Source organism: Vombatus ursinus, unplaced genomic scaffold (genome assembly GCF_900497805.2).
Source record: "Vombatus ursinus unplaced genomic scaffold, bare-nosed wombat genome assembly UNPS02012515.1, whole genome shotgun sequence".
NCBI lineage: Eukaryota > Metazoa > Chordata > Mammalia > Diprotodontia > Vombatidae > Vombatus > Vombatus ursinus.
The window spans coordinates 1,907,531-1,927,586 of NW_020952293.1; the positions used below are offsets into that span (position 1 = coordinate 1,907,531).

At 43.7% G+C, this 20,056-nt stretch overlaps 1 protein-coding gene across 1 annotated transcript in view; it reads left to right on the plus strand.

Moving 5' to 3' along the window:
- HYDIN (HYDIN axonemal central pair apparatus protein) overlaps window positions 1-20,056 on the plus strand; it is a 470,364-nt gene that overhangs the window by 315,249 nt on the left and 135,059 nt on the right. The window contains exons 37-43 of the mRNA XM_027857914.1: window positions 252-411; window positions 3,307-3,505; window positions 6,136-6,290; window positions 8,245-8,426; window positions 9,893-10,117; window positions 11,592-11,726; window positions 16,873-17,056. Coding sequence (XP_027713715.1) covers window positions 252-411; window positions 3,307-3,505; window positions 6,136-6,290; window positions 8,245-8,426; window positions 9,893-10,117; window positions 11,592-11,726; window positions 16,873-17,056 — 1,240 coding nt within the window. The remainder of the gene's footprint in view (window positions 1-251; window positions 412-3,306; window positions 3,506-6,135; window positions 6,291-8,244; window positions 8,427-9,892; window positions 10,118-11,591; window positions 11,727-16,872; window positions 17,057-20,056) is intronic.

Here is a 20,056-nt window from a genome sequence, read left to right on the forward strand (position 1 = left end):
ACCCTGAACACTTCGGGGGGGGGACAACAAACAAACAAACAAACAAAAAAACCAAATCCACAGTCCGTAAGATAAATGAAAGATGCCAGAGATTCCACCAGGCCTTTGAGAAACAAGACCGTGGAAGGAACAAATAATTGAGAAAAGCTGGCCTAGATATTAAAGGGCTTCAAATTTGAATAAGTATAACGGGGAGGGGTGGAGAAAGCATTTGAGAAACCAAAGTACACTTTTCTTCCCTCTTGGTACAGATTCTTCGAAAGCTAAAAGGTTATGACGCCTGTAACACTCTTCTCCTGCCACCCCGTACCCCAGGAGAAAAACTGCCCCCTGAAGTGATTGAGTATTACAAGGAACTAATACGCCTTAAGGAAGAGCAAAAGAACAGGTCTATGGAAGCACAGGAAAATGGTAAGACCCCAACGACAGAGGCATGGGCAGTTTGCAGAGTAGGGCTGACGCTGGGCGCCTGGTGCCTTCTGCCCTCACACTCCCGCTCCCTTCTGTTTGGGGCCACAGGGGGAAAGTGGCAGGACAAGGGAGACACAATTAGCAGCCAGCCAATCCCTGGTTGGGTGAAGCCTCCCTGGCAAAGGATGGAATGAGAACGCATTGCTTCCTTCTCAGCCTCTGTGCCCACGCCTGTCTTCTAGGCCCCACCTCGTCCCCTTATTCTCGCTCTCTTTTGGCCCCATGCCTCCTTCCACTCCCCCACCCCAACCTTGTGAGGAATCCTCGAGGTCAGCCCTTTGATTCTTGGAGATCTGCCCTATGGGAGATGCATAATCTAGCTCCTGGAGTCTGCCCAATGCATCCCGAATACTCTAGGTTTCTAAGTGTCTGGCTCAAATTTCTGAGCAGTCTGATCACAACACCATTGGGTAGCCCAACCTTCACATTAAATAACTCTCATTTCCTGCTGAGCATCCTGATAGCAGAATGCAATCCCCTTCTCTTCTCCATCCTCGGCCATACCCTTTCATGAAGACCAGTGTGATCTTTTAAGGATTATTAAAAAAGAAAAGGAGTGAATTTAGAAATATGGCCATGGGGTCACATGTAATTAAAAGCATGCATAGATGTTCCAACCAGAAGAGGCTCTGATCAGCTCTGTAGCTTGAATGAACTGAATACCTCGAGAGGTTCAGGCCAGCCTCGGCCACAAAGTCACCAGTCATTTCCTTAGGGAAAGACCTTCCATTCTCATCTCCTCTTTCCAGGATTTCCTCCGCACACATCTATCCAATTTCCAGCTGCCTGGGCTGATCCCATGAACATATTATACAGTCAGTGCCAAGCTATTAATCAATTATGCCTGGCAGAAACTTGGTTTGCTGTTATGGGAAAGAAAAAAAAAAAACTTGAAATGGCACTAACACTTTTGGGACACCCTGTCTTTCTTTCTGGGACCTTTAACCTGGTGTTGAGCTCCAGCAGCTTCTAAATACTACAGGTTGTATATGAATTGCTAATCTATATCCCCCATAGAGACATCCGTCCACATCAATGAAAGGAACAGAAGAGCAATGGCGGGGAGGGAATATCAGGGTCAGATCCAACCTGGTTTTTCACAAGACAGAATCCATTCCTTTTCCAAAGCTCCCCTTCAAAATGAAAGAAAAATAGGTAACCCACCAAAACTTAAGCATTACTAGTTTTAACCCAACTCTCCAGCCTGCCCAAAGTCTTTCCTCCCAGCCCTCATAGTCTCCTGCCTGGTGGGCAAGAACCCAGAGGAGAGAACAGGCTTGAGATGAGGAAAGGACACTGGGGAAGTTCCTGCCATGCCTCTTGGGCTGCTGGGCCCTACCTTATCCTCAGAAGCCCAGCCACATGGCGCCACGTAGCTTGGGTTGTTTTCACAGTCCTAGGACCGCTCTTCATGGCCCTAGGGCCCCTGGTGGTGTTGTGCATCTGCCCCAGGTCCCTCAGTGTGGTACCCCATCCACCACAGCGAGCCCTCTCCCAATACCCAGGCTTCATTGAGCTCCTATCTTCTCCCCATCCCATTCCCCTGCTGAAGTTTACCTGTCCCACATCCCATGCCGTCAAGTCCCATCATTCTTTGTCTTCCCAGGTGAGAGCAAATTGATCTGCTAAACTTATCAGTGCCATTGGTTTAAGCTACAGTGGTGGGGAACAGAAGAAAGTAGTCTCTCTAACCACCCCATAGTTTTGCTCTTTGCTTACCATTGTCTTAATAGTAATAGTAACTAACATTTTATAGAGTGATTAAGGGTTTACACTATATCATTTGATCCTGACAACAATCCTGTGAGGGTAGGGGCTATTATTATCCCAATTTTACAGCAAGATACCAGGGAGAGACCAGGGTCACACAGCTATTAAGTGTCTGAGACAGAATTTGAACTCAGATCTTCCTGACTACAAGCCCAAAGCTTTATACACTGCACCACCTGTCTGCTGGCTCTTATTCTAGAGGCTGGATGGTACTGTAGTGAAAGCATTCCTGGCTCTAGAATCAGGGTCTGCGTTCACATCTCACCTCTGACATTGACTACTTTTGCAAATCACTTCACCATCTTGGACCTCAGTCTCTTTATCTGTAAAAATGAGGGTGTTGGACTAGATCAGCCCTGAGACCCCAACCAGCTCTAGATTTAGGATCCTGTGGCATACACAGTATTTTCAAAACCTAATACAACAGCTGTGGAGAGTAGAGAGTAGAGAGTAGAGAGTAGAGAGAGGTGGTGGGAAAGCTGCCCGAAAATGAGCAAGCAATTTAATGTGTCCCAGGGACAGAAAGAAGCATTTGGAATGCCTTCGACTCTGTGCTTTCCTTTGCTTTCTGTACTCTAAAGTGAACAGTGCTGTCAACAACCCCGTCTATTTCTCTCTGTCTCTGTCTCTCTCTTTCTCTCTCTCTCTCTTTGTCTCTCTCTTTGTCTCTCTGTGTCTGTCTGTGTGTGTGTGTCTCTCTTCTCTCTCTCTTTCTCTCTTCTCTCTCTCTGTCTCTATCTCTCTTTCTCTCTCTCTTCTCTCCATCTCTCTCTCTGTCTCTGTGTCTCTCTCTGTTTCTGGCTCTCTCTCTCTTTCCCCTCCCCCATTTCTCTCCTCCCTCTCTGTCTCTGTCTTTCTCTCTCTTGCTTTCCCTGTCTCTCTCTCTGCCTTTCTGTCTCCGTCTCTGTCCTTCTTTCTCTCTCTCTCTCTCTCTCTCTCTCTCTCTCTCTCTCTCTCTCTCTCCCTCTCCCTCCTCCTCCCCCATTTCTCTCCTCCCTCTCTCTGTCCCCGTTTCATTGTCTCTTTGCCCCTACCTTCTTTGAGCTCTTTTGGTTTTCCCCACAGTTGAGGATGATGAACCCCACAGCCCAGAGTATGGAATATGGTCAAATATGAAGCGGAGCTCTCTTACTAGAGGCATCTCGGTTACGTCCAACTTTGAAAAGCAGCATGTACCACTCCCTGCACCTCAAAATTTTCATGAGGAAGAAGAGGAAGAGGACAACTTAGACAGATTTTTCTCCCATCGTAAGTGCCTGACCCAGTGGGGTCCACCTCAAATAGAAGCGGGGGCCTCTAGACTTTATTTAAGGAGCCCTGCAGGCCGTGTGTTGACTTAGTTTTAAAATGTAACATTACCTATGCTTTATTGTATTTTTATTTATTGTTGTTCAATATTTACCAGTTACATTTTAGTCTGGCTCAGGTGCACTTGGGAGTACCATAGGCGTGGCACATGTGGCATCTGTGCCCCAGCCCCTGGGGACCAGCTCAGTCCAACCAGAAGCAGTCCAAGGCCTGACCGTAGACCAGGGCAAGCTTATTTCTGGTGGTCTTTCCTTTCCCAGACTTAGGCATGTAGCACCCTCCTCTCTTCTCTCTCATTGTGTTGTCCATAACATTAAATGGGTCACCACCTCCTCCCAGGAGATTTGTGCTTTAACAGAGGATAAAGTCTCAACAAATCAAATGAGTCTCCAATGGCATAATTTCAGATATTCATTCAATATTCTTCTTTTTGAGAACCCTGTACTCTCCCATGAAAGTCTATTTGTATACATGCAGTAGAGTGCTAATCATATGATAGGACCAACCATCATTTATAAATATTGGTTCTCCTGGGAAACACGGTAAGAATTCCAACTTAGGAGCCCATGTGTCCCTTCTGAAGGAGGATCAAGGCAAGGGGTCCAGCAGGGATGGGATGAGGAAATGGGAATCAACACGGGGAGCCCGGCCAATGTGAAGCCCTAAGAGAGTTGTGCATTCTGGGCCTGTTCCCCACCAGCCCCTTTCTTTTCTTCTTTGGGCTCCTGGGATTGACGCCCTCCCCCCCGCTTCCTTCTCCACTGTCATCACCTCAGGTCAGCATTTCTGTTTTTCCTTCTACCACATCACAGTTTTTGGAATCAGAGACCTGGATTCAAATCCCACCCCTGCTACTTACTACCTGATTGTTGTGTTGAATTGCATTGTATAGAGAAAGACCAAAGCACATTCCATAGGGAGTAATATATATTTGGATACACAAAAGACCAAAGTAAGATTTGATTCATTCATTTTAATCCAACCAAAAAAATTTTCTAAGCATCTGCAAAGCCTGGGTACAAAGATCTAACACGCCAGACTTCCTGCCCACAAGGAGATGATGGGGATAGGATGGGACCACAAGAGCACACACATGAGGATCCCACAAGGGAGAATGGGGCAAAGTCAGGATCAAAAAATATGTGCTCTGGGAAAAATTGCAGCGGGGAGGGAGAGGGACAGGAAGGGAGGAGGGGGCAGTCAAGGATTCTTCATGGAAGAGCTGAACCTTGAAAGGAGAGAAGGCCAGAAAGGCAGGAAGGAGCCTCATGGTGGAGGACCTTAAATACCAGTCGAGGGAGTTCATGTTTCATCCTTCTTATAGGCAATAGGGAGCAACTGAAGATGTTTTTAATGAGACAGTGACACAGGCATGTGATTTAGAAATGTTATTTTGGCAGCTATGGAAAGGATGGAGCGGAAAAGGGAGAGACTGGAAATAGGGAGATCAGGTAGGTGTCTCACCAGTCTAGACAAGAGGTGAGGAGGGGCTAAAGTAAGGTGATGGTGTGTGGCCAGAGAGGAGGGGGGATGAACGAAAGAGATTGTGGAAACTCATTGCATGTGGGAGAGGAGAGAGAAGAAACTGACCCCGTGTCAGGAGGAAGGTGGTGTCGCCCTCAAAAGAGAAAGGGGAAAAGGTTGGGAGAGGAAGAGCATGAATTCAGTTTGGGATTTTCAAACTGGGAACCGAGTTCATGGGGCCAGTGAGACATGTGGGTTGGCATGCTCAGCAGGGATGGGATCTTTGGGAGGCGAAGGACAGAAGGAGAGAAAATGTGAGTAGAGATGGAAGCCGGTAATGAGGGCAGCATGGAATTCAGAGGAGCAGCAAGAGTTGGGGGGGGAGCTGCCTTGAGGTTCTGTTTCACCCCTTTCCCTTACACTGCCCAGAATGCTGCCACATACCTTGTCCCAGAATGGACCAGGAGAGAAGCACTGACCAGGGCAAGGGAAGAGGAGGCTGGTCCTAAGCAAAGCCTTAGAAAGCGAGGTCTAAGTTAGGAACTTCCTAGACAGGTTGTGAAAATCTAGACTAATCCATCCATTGCATCTCCATAGAACGAAAGATGGCCTTAAGTAGGCCAGCACTTTTGAAAATGTTAAGCCCTTAAAAAAGTTAGAAACTGGAAACTAATTTGATTACATCTATAAGCAGTAAGTCTGGTTTCTTCAAAGGTGCCACATGAAGTCATCACTTCCATATTTCTCTGGTCACCTCTGCAGAGCCCTGTCTTTCCCCCAGTCATGCACCCCTTACCCCTAGGCCAGGGTCACCTCTAGACTATCTGGGTGGGGAACCCTTGGTATGGAAATTCCCTCTACTGGTACAGATAAAGGTATAGTCTTAGAAAGTTAGCTGGAACCCTGAGATAATAAGCAACTTGCCCATCTCCATATTTATTATGATAGAAATCCTTTCAAAGGCTTAACTATATAGGTAACTCTTGACTAAAATAATCCTAGAGATTAAAACATGGGATATCCCTCTACCATTCATATCCCTCCATGTCATTTCTTCATAATAAGTGTGTGTATGTATGTGTGTGTGTTTTTTTAAGTACCTGAAAAACCACAAAGCGCCAGTGAGACCCATTCCATGGATGAAGTTGGAGAAATCGATGATAATCCAGTGAGCAGATGCATAGCTCGGTACCTGGGTATTTCTACTTCTCCTGAAAGCCATGTAGCCAAGCACCAAAGAGGCATCGCCATCATAGTACATGGATCGCCATTGTCAGGTACAAAGATAATCCTATAAGAAAGGACCAAGAAGGGGCAGCTAGGTGGCGCAGTGGATAGATCACCAGCCCTGAAGTCAGGAGGACCTGAGTTCAAATCTGGCCTCAGACCAAACACTTGACACTTACTAGCTGTGTGACCTGGGCAAGTCACTTAACCCCAGTTGTCTTAAAAAAAGAAAAAAAAAAGACAAAGAGCAATGACTCCGTTTCTTTTCTGCTTAAAGAAACCAGTGCTAATTGGGCAAGTAAGTTGTTGCTGTTTGTCCTTCATTCTCAAAGAGAACCATGACATCACGGAGGTGGTGCCATGCAAGTAAGCAACCTTCCTTGGTTCCCACACTGGGAACTTTGGCTATAAAGCAAGGCATCTGAGTGCCATGGCATCGCTTCAAGGGAGTGAGAAACCTGAGCCCCAAGTGGGAGGCACCCTAGTCACAATGGCAGACATTTATCTATTCTCCGCGCTGATAGGCTCTAGACCAGCCAGGATATTTAACAAAGGTTCAGAGCCTGAAAGAAATCAAACTGCCATCACAAGAGAGTTTGACTTAGACGTTGAAAATACACATTAGAGTTATGCACAGGTGAGGCATTCCTGAACTTTCTTTGATACCAAAGGCAGATTAGATTGGTTAGAAAGACCATTGGATTTGCAGTCAGAAGACCCAAGCTCTTCTCAATTCTGACTCTGTTCCCTTACCTAGCTGTGTGAACCTTAGATAAATCACTTCACTTTTCTGAGACTGTTTCCACATCTGTAAAATGGGAAGAATTATGCTTCCCCTTAGATGGTAGTGGTTGTAGGGGTTCTGTTGAGGTGATGTTGGTCAAGTATTTTGTCACCTTACAATGCTATGTGCATTACTATTAAAACCGATGTCTTTCACAGCATAACTGGTATGGAAATATGTTTTGCATGATTGTGCATGTATAACCTCTATCAAATTACTTACCATCTCAGGGAGGGGGAGGTGAGGGAGAACGGGAGAGAATTTGGAATTAAAAATTTTTTTTAAATGAATGTTAAAAATTGTTTTTACATGCAATTAGGAAAAATAAAATATTATTTTTTAAAAAGCTGATGAAAATACAAAGATCTAAGGAAAATGCTAGCAAAACCATAGATTTTTTTTAACAGTTCTCTAAGGAAGCCAGTTACAGAACTATTCCCACCCAAAGGGAAAGTCCTATTGTGGCAGAAAACCAGCTCCACTTCGTGTCTATACAGTCATTTTCTTCTCAAAAGATATCAGCAAAATAAAAACCCCTAAATTATCATCATGCGCATGTTTGTGAACTCTATACTTAACCAAACCCTTTCAGAGACATCTCATTTAGTCCTTACAACAACCTCTACAGTAGGCAGGATAGGGATTAGAGTCACCCCCATTAAATAATAATAATAGCTTACATTTATAGAGGACCTTCTAGGTGTTGAGCACTGTGCTAAGCGCTTTGTAATATTTAACAGATAAAGAAACCGATCGCAGAAGTTAAGTAAGTTGAGCAAGGTAACACTGCTGGTCAGAACCAGGACCAGGACTTAGGTCTCCAGCGTGCCAGGCGAGTTTCTTTTGGACACCATCATTCTCCCTCCTCGCATGAATATCACAAAAACAAATATAGGTTAGAGTGGGGGAGCAGAGAAAAATCACTTCAGGAGAAAGAAAAGACATTTCTAAAGTCCTGTCTTCTAGAAAGGTCCTTCTCCTTGGAATTGTAGAATGAGGCTGCAATAGACATGGAGGTCCTTCATCTTGGCAGCATGGAAAGAGCTCTACATCTGGTACCGGATGAGCTCAGTCCAATCCAAGTTCTGCTCTTTACTGCCTCATGACCTTGAGCAAATCACTTCCTCACTCTTGGCCGCAGTTTCTTCTTTTATAAAATGAGGAACCCGTGGTCTTCAAGGCTATCCCTTCCGGCTCTAAAACCTCTGACCCTTCCACAGGGAAGACCAATGCGTGCAATAACCTCGCAAAATACTATGGTGCTGCCTGCCTAACCCTCGATTCCATTGTATTGGATGCTCTGTCGGATTCAAACAGCATTCCTGGACTCCGGGCGCTGGAGCTCTGCATGAGGGCAACCACAGAGCAGAGCTTCCGGGATGGGGAAGAATCAGTGAAGGATGCTGGTAAGTTCTGAGGAGGGATGGGCAGGGCTCCCTGCCTCAAGGTCCCCCATACAGCCCTTGTTGAAAATAGAGATGCCGTATTACTGTCACCCTAGCTGCCTGTGAGAATGACCAGGATTCAGGGGATAGTTTTTGTTGGAATGCCAGGAAGGGGCTCCCAGAAAGATAAAATCCTCCCAGTACTTCTTTTGGAAAAAAAACAGATAAGATGTCTGGGCATTTTCAAGAGCCAAAGAATGAGAGAGGGCCCAAAGATGCCATCAAAGAGTTAGCATTACAGCAGAATGTTCCACTCTCCTTTGCCAGCATGAACATAGGAACTGAAGTCCGCTGGGACTCTTATTACATATGGGCCTTCTTCATCAAGCCTGCAGATAACAAATAAAGTTCATTCCAAAAACACGACCAGGTTCTTTGGCTTATCTCACCCTGGAATCACCTCCAGATGAGTTTTACATCCAAAAGCTTTCTCTAGTATCCATGACCCAGTAAAAGCGGTAACATGCTGAAAGCTTTGGAAATCATTGTGCAATGAACTGAAGAGCAGGGAGAGGGAGAACAGAACACTCATTTCCAGCTGTATCATGCAGGGTGTCCCAAAAATCCTGGTGTGGCTTGAAGCCTTAATCATTTCAAGAGTATAAATGGCTACCAGCTTACAAAAGACAACATTTGAAAGTTTCTTTAGCTTTAAAATACTGACATATTTCTCATTAAAGTTCAATATAACCACCATCTTCTGCTATTTATCACGCCAGTAAATTTTGAAAATTGGTTTAAAAAAAAAAGGACTTTCCCCCACTGCTACTCAGCTACTGAGAGGATTGCATTTGGTAAGAGCATGCAAAGAATGTAGTTTTGATGGGACCCCACGAGAACAAGTTTAATGGAGGCAAATCAGGTGATCACAGTAACCACATAAGAACGCCACTTCTGCTGTTTCGCACTGGTCCACGGCTCTGAGAAAGGGTCCTCCAGAAACCATCCCATGCACAATGCAAAATGTCAGGGTGCCCCCTCTTACTTTAATTAAAAATTTATTATTCAAAATTCACAAAACTAAATGAGTATAAAATGAATTTGAATAATTAAACTTTCAAGTTATTTAATAAAAATTCATTGTATTTATACTTTAGACATTATTAAAACTTAAAACTGTACAAAGACTTTAGGGACAAGCTGTAGAAAGTTCTTGAAGTACTACGGTTTTGTAGGCAGAGCCAGGAGGTTGAATACTTGGGTTCTGGCCTAGGCTTCACCACATGGTCTCATCTTGGGTCATTCATTTACATTCTTCTAACCACTTTCCACAGTCATAAGTGCAGACAGGTCTTATGTTCCTTGATTTTTTTTTTTTAACAACACTAGTTTTCCTGCAAGGATCCTCTGCTGTCATTCCATGACTTCATGAATGTGTCTCTTCTCCTGCATTTTCCATTTCCTTGTAGCCATAATTACAGAGAGCTCCTTAGCCCAGACATCTGTAGGATTGTCAAGAGTAAGCACTGAGAATTTGGCCAAGCATATCTCGGAAGGAACTCTGCCCTCCCCTGAAACCCGAATAACCGTCTTCAAGGGCTATCGGGGAAGCATCGTTATGACCATTAAGAACAAGTCAGACAGCCATGGTTCTGGGTCCCAGAAACAACATCATCAGCTGCACCAGTCAGAAACATCGGGATCGCAGGTAAAAATTAGGTCCCTTCCTTCCAAAGAAAGCTCAGCATTCTCAGTCCTCTCTCTCTCAGTAGTCTTGGCAATCATGTCAATATTTGTAGTCTTCTCCATACCACAAGAATTTAAGTCTGTTCTACCCTATGCATGCTATCAGATGACCATAGAGCTTGGTTCCCCCAAAGCCTCCTTACTGCTCTCATGGCCCCTCACTGCTGCCATACTCTTCTCTTCCTTGAGTGACTTGAGGGCTTATATCTTTGTAAAGAATGGCTTGACTTCGGTGCATTTGGGGTGTATTGCTGTGCACTGTGCACTGCTGGATTTTTCTGATTTTGAGGTGAAAGCAACTGCCCTATTGACCTGTTTGTGTGCCTTTGTTATCCCTAGAGCAAGTCCCCAGTGAATGAGAGAGGGCAGAACTGGAAGGGAATTTCAGTAACTCCATAATGTTATGCGTAGAGAACCCTAAATCCCCCATGTCACCAGTAACACCTGATTGTCACCAGTCCTGATGGTCTAGTAGCTAGCCTGAGATTGGAATTTGGACAGTCAGTCAATAGTCAACAATATTAGGCACTTCCTGTGTGCCAGGCACTGTGTTAAGCCCTGGAGATACAAAGATAGAAAAACACAATGGACCACTGAGCTCAGCTCAGAAAAACCAAGTGAGCACATCCCAAAGAAAAGATGTCATCCTCAGCAGTGGTAGCATGCCATGCTTAGCCCAGGCAGAATCATTCTAGACAATCTATTCCCTTAAGAGCTTATAAATTATAAAAGCACATCTTCCTTAAAGATGGAAACTTAAGGCTTTCATTAATATTTTCATTCACTCGATGAACATTTTATTAAATGTCTTATATGTTCAGAGCTCTGTGGTCAGCCTTGAAGGAGAAAGAAAATATAGATAAGATATAGTCCCTGTCTTTAAGGACTTTATAGATAAGCAAACAGCTACTGTAAATAAAAATGCTTACAAGGTGTCATTTTAAATACCATGTACTTTTGTTCAAAGTTCCAAAAATAATATGTTGGTGTCCTATCTAGAAATAGTCAATTATTTGTTTTGAAGATAAATATCGCATTTTATTTAAGGATCAACACCAAGGTATTTTCACGTTCTAGTCTTTAGTTTTAAGTTGTCCATGACTAGAGTATCTTACCAATTGGAACTGATATCCTCCTTTTTATCTAAATTAATTGTATGATGGATACTTCTGTAGGTCTCCAGCAGCATTCTGTAGCTATGCGGTCCCTGTGTAGAAAAAACAAAAGGGCAGTGGGTCAGGCATATTTGTTGCCTTGACCTACCAATTCTAAGCAAAGAGCCTCACTGTTTTAATTGGCATCCATTAGAAATCTTAATTCCTTCAGTGTTATGACTGACATCAGTCTCAGGGATCCCAGAGAAACAAACATCCAGGGCTCTCTAGCTGGGCCAGCATCTCTGAAGGGACTGACCTCCCAGTTTTCCCCTTTCACAGATTCCATCCAGCCCTCTGACCTATACGCCTATTCAGCTCCGGTTCATGAATAGCTCCAGTGAAGGAGATATGGGACTCTTCAGCTGCGTGCTTCCTGAGGACCTACTGGTGCAAATCATAGAAGAGAGGATACAGGTATATGCGGCTCTCAGAAGACGCTCTACTCTTGAGCAGGGCAAAGTCACAATTTTTCCGTGCTCCCTAGACTTGGAGCCAGGAGGATCAGAGTTCAAATATGGTCTCAGACACTAGCTGTGTGACCCCACGCAAATCACTTAACCTCTCTGTGCCTCAGTTTCTTCCTCTGCACGATGCCATGCTTTTTGATTAAATATCTTTTGTACTTAGTTAATGCATCCTTTTTGGTTGACTTGGTAGAAGTAAACATATCAGTTGGGGGCTCATGAGCTTTGACTTTGAATGGTTGCTGACCCACAAAATACCTAAAACATGGAGCTTTCCAGGGGTCTCACAAAGCCTTTTATAAATTTGTTTCCTCAATAGTTTCTCATCATTTTATTAAGCAGTGAATCTTTCTTCTCATCTGTTGTTGTCCTTAGTTGCCACTTGGAAAGTACATTAAATGCTTGCTGGTGAAGTCAGTTTCTGGGCTTTTTTTGATCTCCTCATTGTGGCGGCTGATAAAAACTGATACACTGATATTTTTTAGGAAACTGAAATAGTCTTCCTAACTTGGGAAATGGTAATAGCCCAATGTCTATTCTTTCATTTGTAGTACGTGGGATTCCCCTCACATAGGAACACCCAATTCAGTCAACCCATCCCAATAATGTTGAAAGATGAAATTGGAGGAGTAAGCAAACAGAAAAAAATGTGAAAGACCTTCCAAGATTTTTGTAATAACCTCTGTGTTCCATCAGTGACAATGGAGTCACCACCATATCATAGCCCACAACACGCTGCATAGGGAAATAGAAATGACATTCAGGAAAGCAAAGATAGAACTTAATCCTGTGTACACAGAGGGAGGCCCATGCTAATGGCAACTTTTAAGGACTGAATCTCAAGGTTCAGAAAGAAGCAAGGATACCAAACACTCGCAAAACCTTATGTACCCAATTAAGGGAGAGGGAAGACAAATGAAAACATTAGCAGTAAATACTGATCCACACTCCTACTTTGCTCTCTCTATAAAATATTTATAAAAAGAATCTCTGCATACCTTGAGCACATCCATGATGAAAGTATGAGCAGGAAACAGGCAGCCTTGTGTGAATAATATTCTATTGCAGGCCACTGCTGCACAGTCACCCAATTGACAGAAAGGTGCAAGAAATGCAAGATGCCACTGTACATATTGTTGGTTGATTGTGCCAAAGTAGGCGCCATTTTAAAGGATCTCCCCCAACAAAGTGTCTTTCTTTCATCCTCAACCTAGACCGGGAATCCCCATCATCAGACCTGCCATTTTCTGACTCACTGCTATGCTCACAACAACCTCCCTCTTTCTATCCTCACCCCTTTCCACCTCCTTCTCTGATACCATTGATTTTGGAAAGGATAATAAATACACTGACCTACTGTTCCACTCCGCATCGCAGAGACTTCCCAGAACAAAATGCCTAGTCCTGGCCACCACTCCCCTCTATATGTTTTCTCCCCCTATTTTTAGGGAATCTCATTGGATACATGGGCTCAAGCTGTCTTCTTATTTAGGGATCAGCAAAGTTTTCATGCAGGTGTATCACAAGCAGTCTGTTTTTTAAAGGAAAGGGGATTTTTTTTAATTAGGTAATTGAGGTTAAGTGACTTGCCCAGGGTCACACAGATAGTAAGCGTCAAGTGTTTGGTCTGAGGTCGGATTTGAACTCGGGTCCTTCTGACTTCAGGGCCACTACTCTATCCACTGCGCCACCTAGCTGCCTCTGGAAGCGGGATTCTAAGAGGCAAAGACAAGGAGGAAGTACAAAGAGGATAGCAAGTACAAAGGCATGGAGGTGGGAAATGAAGCATTGCAAGGGTCAACAAGGTGGTCAGTTTGTCTGGGCTCTAGCGTACAGGAAGGAGAAGAAAGCATTAAGGCTGAAAAGGTCAGACGAGGCCAGGTCGTGAAGGGCGCCATCAGTGTTTGGGGAGGAGGGTGACATGATGAAACCTACCACTTGGGCAGCTGAGGGAGAATGAACTAGAGAGAAGAGAGCTGGGAGGCGAGGAGACCTATCCAGGCCTTCCTCTGTATCTTTTACCCTCTAAATCAATCAGTGCCTCTCTAGGGCCTTCCAGCTATGGTCTATTATGCTTACTTATATGAATAACACCCCCTCTATTTCTGGTCACAGATGATCCCAAATATCTTTAATGACATCCAGTTTTTAATCTCCATTTTAAGAATGACACCTAGACCAGCTGTGTCTTCACTCTTCTCCAGAAAGCACTCCTGGCTTTCCTGGACTTTCTCTACAATGCCCCAGTACCATATGCCTTTTCTCTTTTCTCTCCCTCTCACCTCCTTCAACTCCCTTTTGTGTGCTCTCTTCCCCTATTAGTATGTAAGCTCCTTGAGGGCAGGGTCTGACTTTCTTTCTGCTTGATTTCTTTCCCCAGACCTTAGCACAATATCTGGCACTTAGTAGGCACTTAATAAGTGCTTGTTGGCTTGACTTCTCCCATAGAGGTCATAGCTGGTAAACAGGCTACAACCTTCTTATCCCCATCACACTTCTTTCCATTGCCCTTTGGGTCACTGGTCATTTAGATCCTTCCGATATCCTGGTCTTCCATTATTTGCAGCCATAGAGCATCACCTAGAGAGGGCTGGAGTTCAAGAAATGGGCTGTTGTGACATCTAGCAGCTTGGGATTAGCAGCAAGCACTAAGTGCTTTCCCAAATGCAGCCCAGCCTAAAGGCTACATCTGTGATAGCTGTGTTACGGCTGTTTCTGCGACCATAATGACCCCTGACTCCCTGCCCCACACAAACTGGACCTCTGGCTCCAGGAATTCTTTTCTGAGATGGGCTCACCTCGAATTCCTCACCGTTAGCTGAACTAACCTGACAAACACACCTTTTCAGTCACTACTCACTTGGACTGAAGGCTACCTATTGTTATACTAATTACAATAACAAAAAAATGTGATGGCCAACACAGCATTGGCAACATTTTTCTCATGCACAGCCATCCCCCATGTTGGGACACTATTATCTAGCCTGCCAATGGCACACCTGCCACCTCCCAGGCTGCAAGCTTCTATCAGTCTCTGAAAGCCAAAAACCTCTGACAAGGACTTTACTTGTAAGTGAATTCGACCATCAGGCCATCTGGACCTATTTGCTATTTATGAGGAAATGGCTTTCCAGCTCCAAGGTGTTTATCAAAATGGAACACATTTAAATGTGACAAGATTACTCTGCCTGTTCTCAGAACAGAAAGATGTCCTTCACCAGATGCACCTGGGCAGCTAATCAGTCTCTCCTGACGGCTAGAAGGCAGTTCAGCAAGATTCCAGTATTTCCTGTATTTAAAATTTAAAAAAAAAGAAAAGGACAGAAATATTGGCCAACATGTGCCAGTAACTTAGACCAAAGACTATTTCTCCACAACTAATGTTATCGGCTGCAGAAGCATCTCAAGCAGCAATACCAGTTTTATTTGTAGGACTTTAGTTAGACACCAGAGACTTTAGTCAGTCAGTCTAAAAGTCTGTGATTTCAACAGTATCATTGTTTTGTCCACCACAGCAGGTTGAGACCCTTCCACATCTTAGTAATAACATGAGTTTCTATGTGCCAAAAAAAAAATTCATCAAAGGTTGCCAAACTCTTTTTAATTTTTGATGAACAGAAGTTTATTTTCTCTCCTTCCTACCACACCTTCATCCTATTGGAAAAAAAAAGAAAAAATTCTTATCATAAATAAGCTTAGTCAAATAAATAAAATTACCCCATGGGCATAGCAATAGGATTGCATCCCTCTGCACTGTCAACCCCTCCCAAAAAGAGAAAAGAGGGCTATTGAAGCATTTTTAAATGAACAGAAGAGAACAAATGTCTCAAAGGAAACACACAAATGGGACAGTTTGAAAGTTACAGGTTAAATGTATTATTATATACTTGAAAGGGAAAGTAATCTATATATGTAATAGATTCATTGTTTCTTGTACAATGCTGTTCTCTGTTCTGCTTTGTATATGGGAAAGCTAATTTTATTTGATATTCAATTCAGAATTTTAAAAAAATTAAAGAAATGCATAGTCTTAGAGACATATGCTGAGAGAACGCCCAAGGTCTCACAGTTAGTATGGGCCAAAGGCAGGATGTTTACCCCAGTCTTCCTGGTGGCAAGGCAAGCTTTTTGTCTCTCGGATGGAGCACAAAAGAGTTATAACCATTGTGTGCAGAATTAGTTCATGACGCAAAGGGCTGGAGGAGTGGACACTCTGGGATATTATCTTATTCTTGTCTCATAGCTCCCATCCAAGCAATCTGGAACAACAAATGTATGGTACTCCCCCATTCTGAGATTCACCATTTACAAGCACACAATTCACAATATGGCAGAAGTTTTATTAGAGCAAAGAGGGGAAAAAAAGCCCAAAAATTTGTGAATGGATAAAGATGTATGTACATCCCCAGAACCCCTTAGAATTCTGACTAGTTAAGCTCCTATGGCAAAACTGTTTTCCCCAAATCCTGCCATGTATTACTATCTCCTAAGGTGTTCCAGGCCACTCAAAGTTGGTGATAAAGGAGGGGCAGCTAGGTGGTACCGTGGTTAGAGCACCAGCCCTAAAGTCAGGAGGACTTGAGTTCAAATCCCACCTCAGACCAAACGTTTGACACTTACTAGCTGTGTGACCCTGGGCAAGTCACTTAACCCCAATTGCCAAAAAAAAAAAAAAAAGTTGGTGACAAAGGCCTCTTGGAATCCCGAACTCTCTTCCAGGCTCAGTTGAAGTACCACTTCCTAAACAAGGAAAGGGAATAAGCATTTTTTTAAGCACCCACTCGGTGCTGGGGCCATCCATCTATCCACTGTGCCAGCTCACTATCTTTCCTGATTCCCCCGGTTGGTAGTACTTGTTTCACCCTACAACCGATGACTTTGTATGTACTTTCTATGTAGCTTGTATGTAGTTATCAGTGCACCCGTTGTCTCTCCTCAGTAGAGGGACCTTGAGAGGCACTGAAGACAGGCATCATTTTCATTTTTGTTCTGCTCTTCCTAGAACCTAGCACAGTAACTGGCACATAGCAGGTTCCTAAAATGCCTGTCAAATTGCTGAATGGTGAATGTGCCTCTCTCTTGGCCCCTTATTTCAGCTCAGTGACTGCTATCGAGGAGTGGTATTTGACGGAATAGAAACGGTCTTTGCCAGGAACGCAGCTTGTGCCCTCCAGTGTCTGCTCCGAGCCATCAACAACCGGGAGCACATATATTTTGTCAACGTGGCCCAGGATTACAGCATCATGAAGGCTCGGGAGAAAGCCAAGGTGGAAAAGATAGGTAAGACCTCAGGATGAAAAAAAAAGTCATGGAATTTTCAAGACAGAAAAAATTGTCTAGGTTACAAAAACCTGAGCAAGATGGGGGGTTGGTGTCTCTATCTGCACCCCCCCCCCACTTCGGTTCTCCTAACCTCCACACAAAGGAATTATGCTCCATTGAGAAAGTAAATAGAGCTAAATCCTCAAGGGGAAAAGATAGAATGACTCCCAGGTGAGGTTAGCTAGAGCACAAACTAAGTCTCAAGCTCATGCCAGGGCTGGTTCTGGGCACTTAAGCTCTCTTTGCCTCAGTTTGCTCAACTGTAAAATGGGGATAATAATTGCACTTACCTCCTAGGATTATTGTGGGGCTCAAATGAGATATCTATAAAGAACTTAGCACATAGTAGGTGCTATTAATGCTAATTATCATAGCTAATGCTATCATCATAGAGCTTACTCAGGACAGAAATCACAGGATCCCAGAATTGGAGAGGGACCTTAGAGATCATCTTGTCCAATGTAAACTCAAAAAGAATTCCTACTAAAATGGCCAGATAAACTGTGGTACATGAATGGGATGGAATGTGGAAGGGGCAGCTTGGTGGTGCAGTGGATAGAGCACCAGCCCTGAAATCAGGAGGACCTGAGTTTAAATCTGGCCTCAGACTAAACACTTGACACTTACTAGCTGTGTGACCCTGGGCAAGTCACTTAAACCCACTGCCTAGCCAAAAAAAAAAAAAGAAAGAAAGAAAAAGAAAAAGAAACATGGAAAACCTTAGATGAAATTAGGCAAAGTGAATTAAACAGAACCAGGGAAACCACACATAAGGTAACAGTAACAGAAATGGAAATAGTAAATTTTAAAAATTGAAACTAAACACTATAATTATGAAGCCCAGGTTTAGCCTTGAAAAAGAGAAATGAGAATGTACCTCACTCCCCTCTATGCCAAGGTGGGGGACTGAGTTTGTGGAATAATAGGCACACTATTGGCCTCAGTTGAAGTCTTGGTCAGTTTTATTGAACTTTTTTTTCCTTTTCCATTCTTTATCAAAGGAGCTAGCTCTCTGGGTAGGGGTTAGAGGAGGGATGTGTTGGGAAATGAAGGTGATAGAAAAGCAAAAAATATCAATTACAAATTCTCAGGAAAATGGGCCACCATAGGAGATGGTGGGTTACACCTCACTGGAAGTCCATTCACTGAGTGGATTTTAATGGGGATTCTTTGTCAAGTGTTGGTTGGAATAGTTGGCCCCAACTCTGAGCTTCTGGGACCCTGAATCAAAGGGACTTGGGTTTCAATCCAGATTCCACCATTTACTACCTACATAACCCTGGACAAAGTCACTCAACTTCTTTTATTTTTATTTTAAATTTTTCTTTGTATTATTGTGCAGGCATCAATAGTAGTGAACACTTTCCCTTTGCAGATTAGCAAAAGAAGACTTCATATAAAGTTGTGAATCTCCCCTAGGTACAACATGTTGGCGGTGTGTGTGTGTGTATGTATTTGGGGTGGGGTTTGTATATTTCAAATTGAACATGGTATTCCAACATTGCCCTTGCTTGTCTATGCCCCCCTTCTGAATGTCCTTCTGATCTCTTCCTTTTATTTTTGTAAAGATTCATTGATGTTCTTTACTTTCTTTTCTGCTTTTTTTAATGTTACTACCACTAACCCTCTAGTGCCTCCCCTAGCTTTCCCCTCATTTCCCAAAAAACTTCCCAGGAAGAGAAGGAGGAGGAAGAGGAAGAGGAGGAGGAGGAGAGAAGTCTTGAAAAAGCCAATCCACACCTTGACCATGTATAAAAATGAGTATCCCTTTGGGCACACCTGGTCCACCACTTCTCTGCTGAGAGGTGGGAAATGTGCTGCATCATCCATCTTCTGCAGTCATGATTGGGCACTGCGTTGATCATAGAGCTAAAGTTGTTCACAGTTGTTTTCCTTCATAATCTTTGTATAAAATGCATGCACTTCCTTCACTCTGCATCAGTTCATACAAGTCCCCCCAGCTTTCTCTCACTCTATCCTTTTCACCATTTCTTAAAGTTCTGTAGTATCACATTAGTCATTCAGTCAGTCAAAAAACATTGATTAAACATGTACCATGTACCAGGCATCGCACTAAACTCTAAGGATGCAAAGAAAGACAAAAAACAATGCTTTCTTTCAAGGAGCTCACAGTCTCATGTTGGGTAGAGGTGGGAAAGAGACAACATGCAAACAAGTACGTACAGACAAACTGTAGACAGGATAAACTGGAGGTTAATTGAGGGGGATCAGGACAGCTTTCTGTACAAGCTGGGATTTTAGTTGGGACTCAAAGAAATCCCAGAAAGCCAGGAGGCAGAGATGAGGAAGGAGTGCATTCCAGACATGGAGCACAAAGAACAGCACACATCACTGAATCACAGACCATGTGGGGTAGGGGAGAACAGGAGGGGTGGAATAAGGTGTGTGAAGACCAAAAAGTAGGAGGAGGGCAGATTGTAAAGGGTTCTGAATGCCAAACAGAGCATAGGACATTTGCTCCTAGAGATGATACCACTGGGGTTTATTGAACAAGAGGGTGAGATGGTCAGACATGCACTTTCGGAAGATTAGTTTGACACCTGAGTAGAAGACAGACTGGCATGAGGACAGACTGGAGGCAGGCAGACCCTCTATCAGGTACTGCAATAATCCAGATGTGAGGTGATGAGGACCTGAACCAGAGAAGAGAAGGGAGTATATTCAAGGGACATTACACAGGTAGAATCAACAGGACTTAGCGAGCGATTGAATGTGAGGGGTGAGAAAGTGAGGAGTCAAGGATGACACACCATGGGGTGCAAGTCTAGATGACTGAGTGATTCCCATGACAGTGATAGAAAAATCGGGAGGCAAAGAGGGCTACTATTCATATGCTATAGTTTGTTCACCCATTCCCCAACCGATGACCGCCTCTTCCTTTACTAACACAAAGACATATGGTTCCTTTCCTTCTTTCTTTAATATCTTTGGGATAAA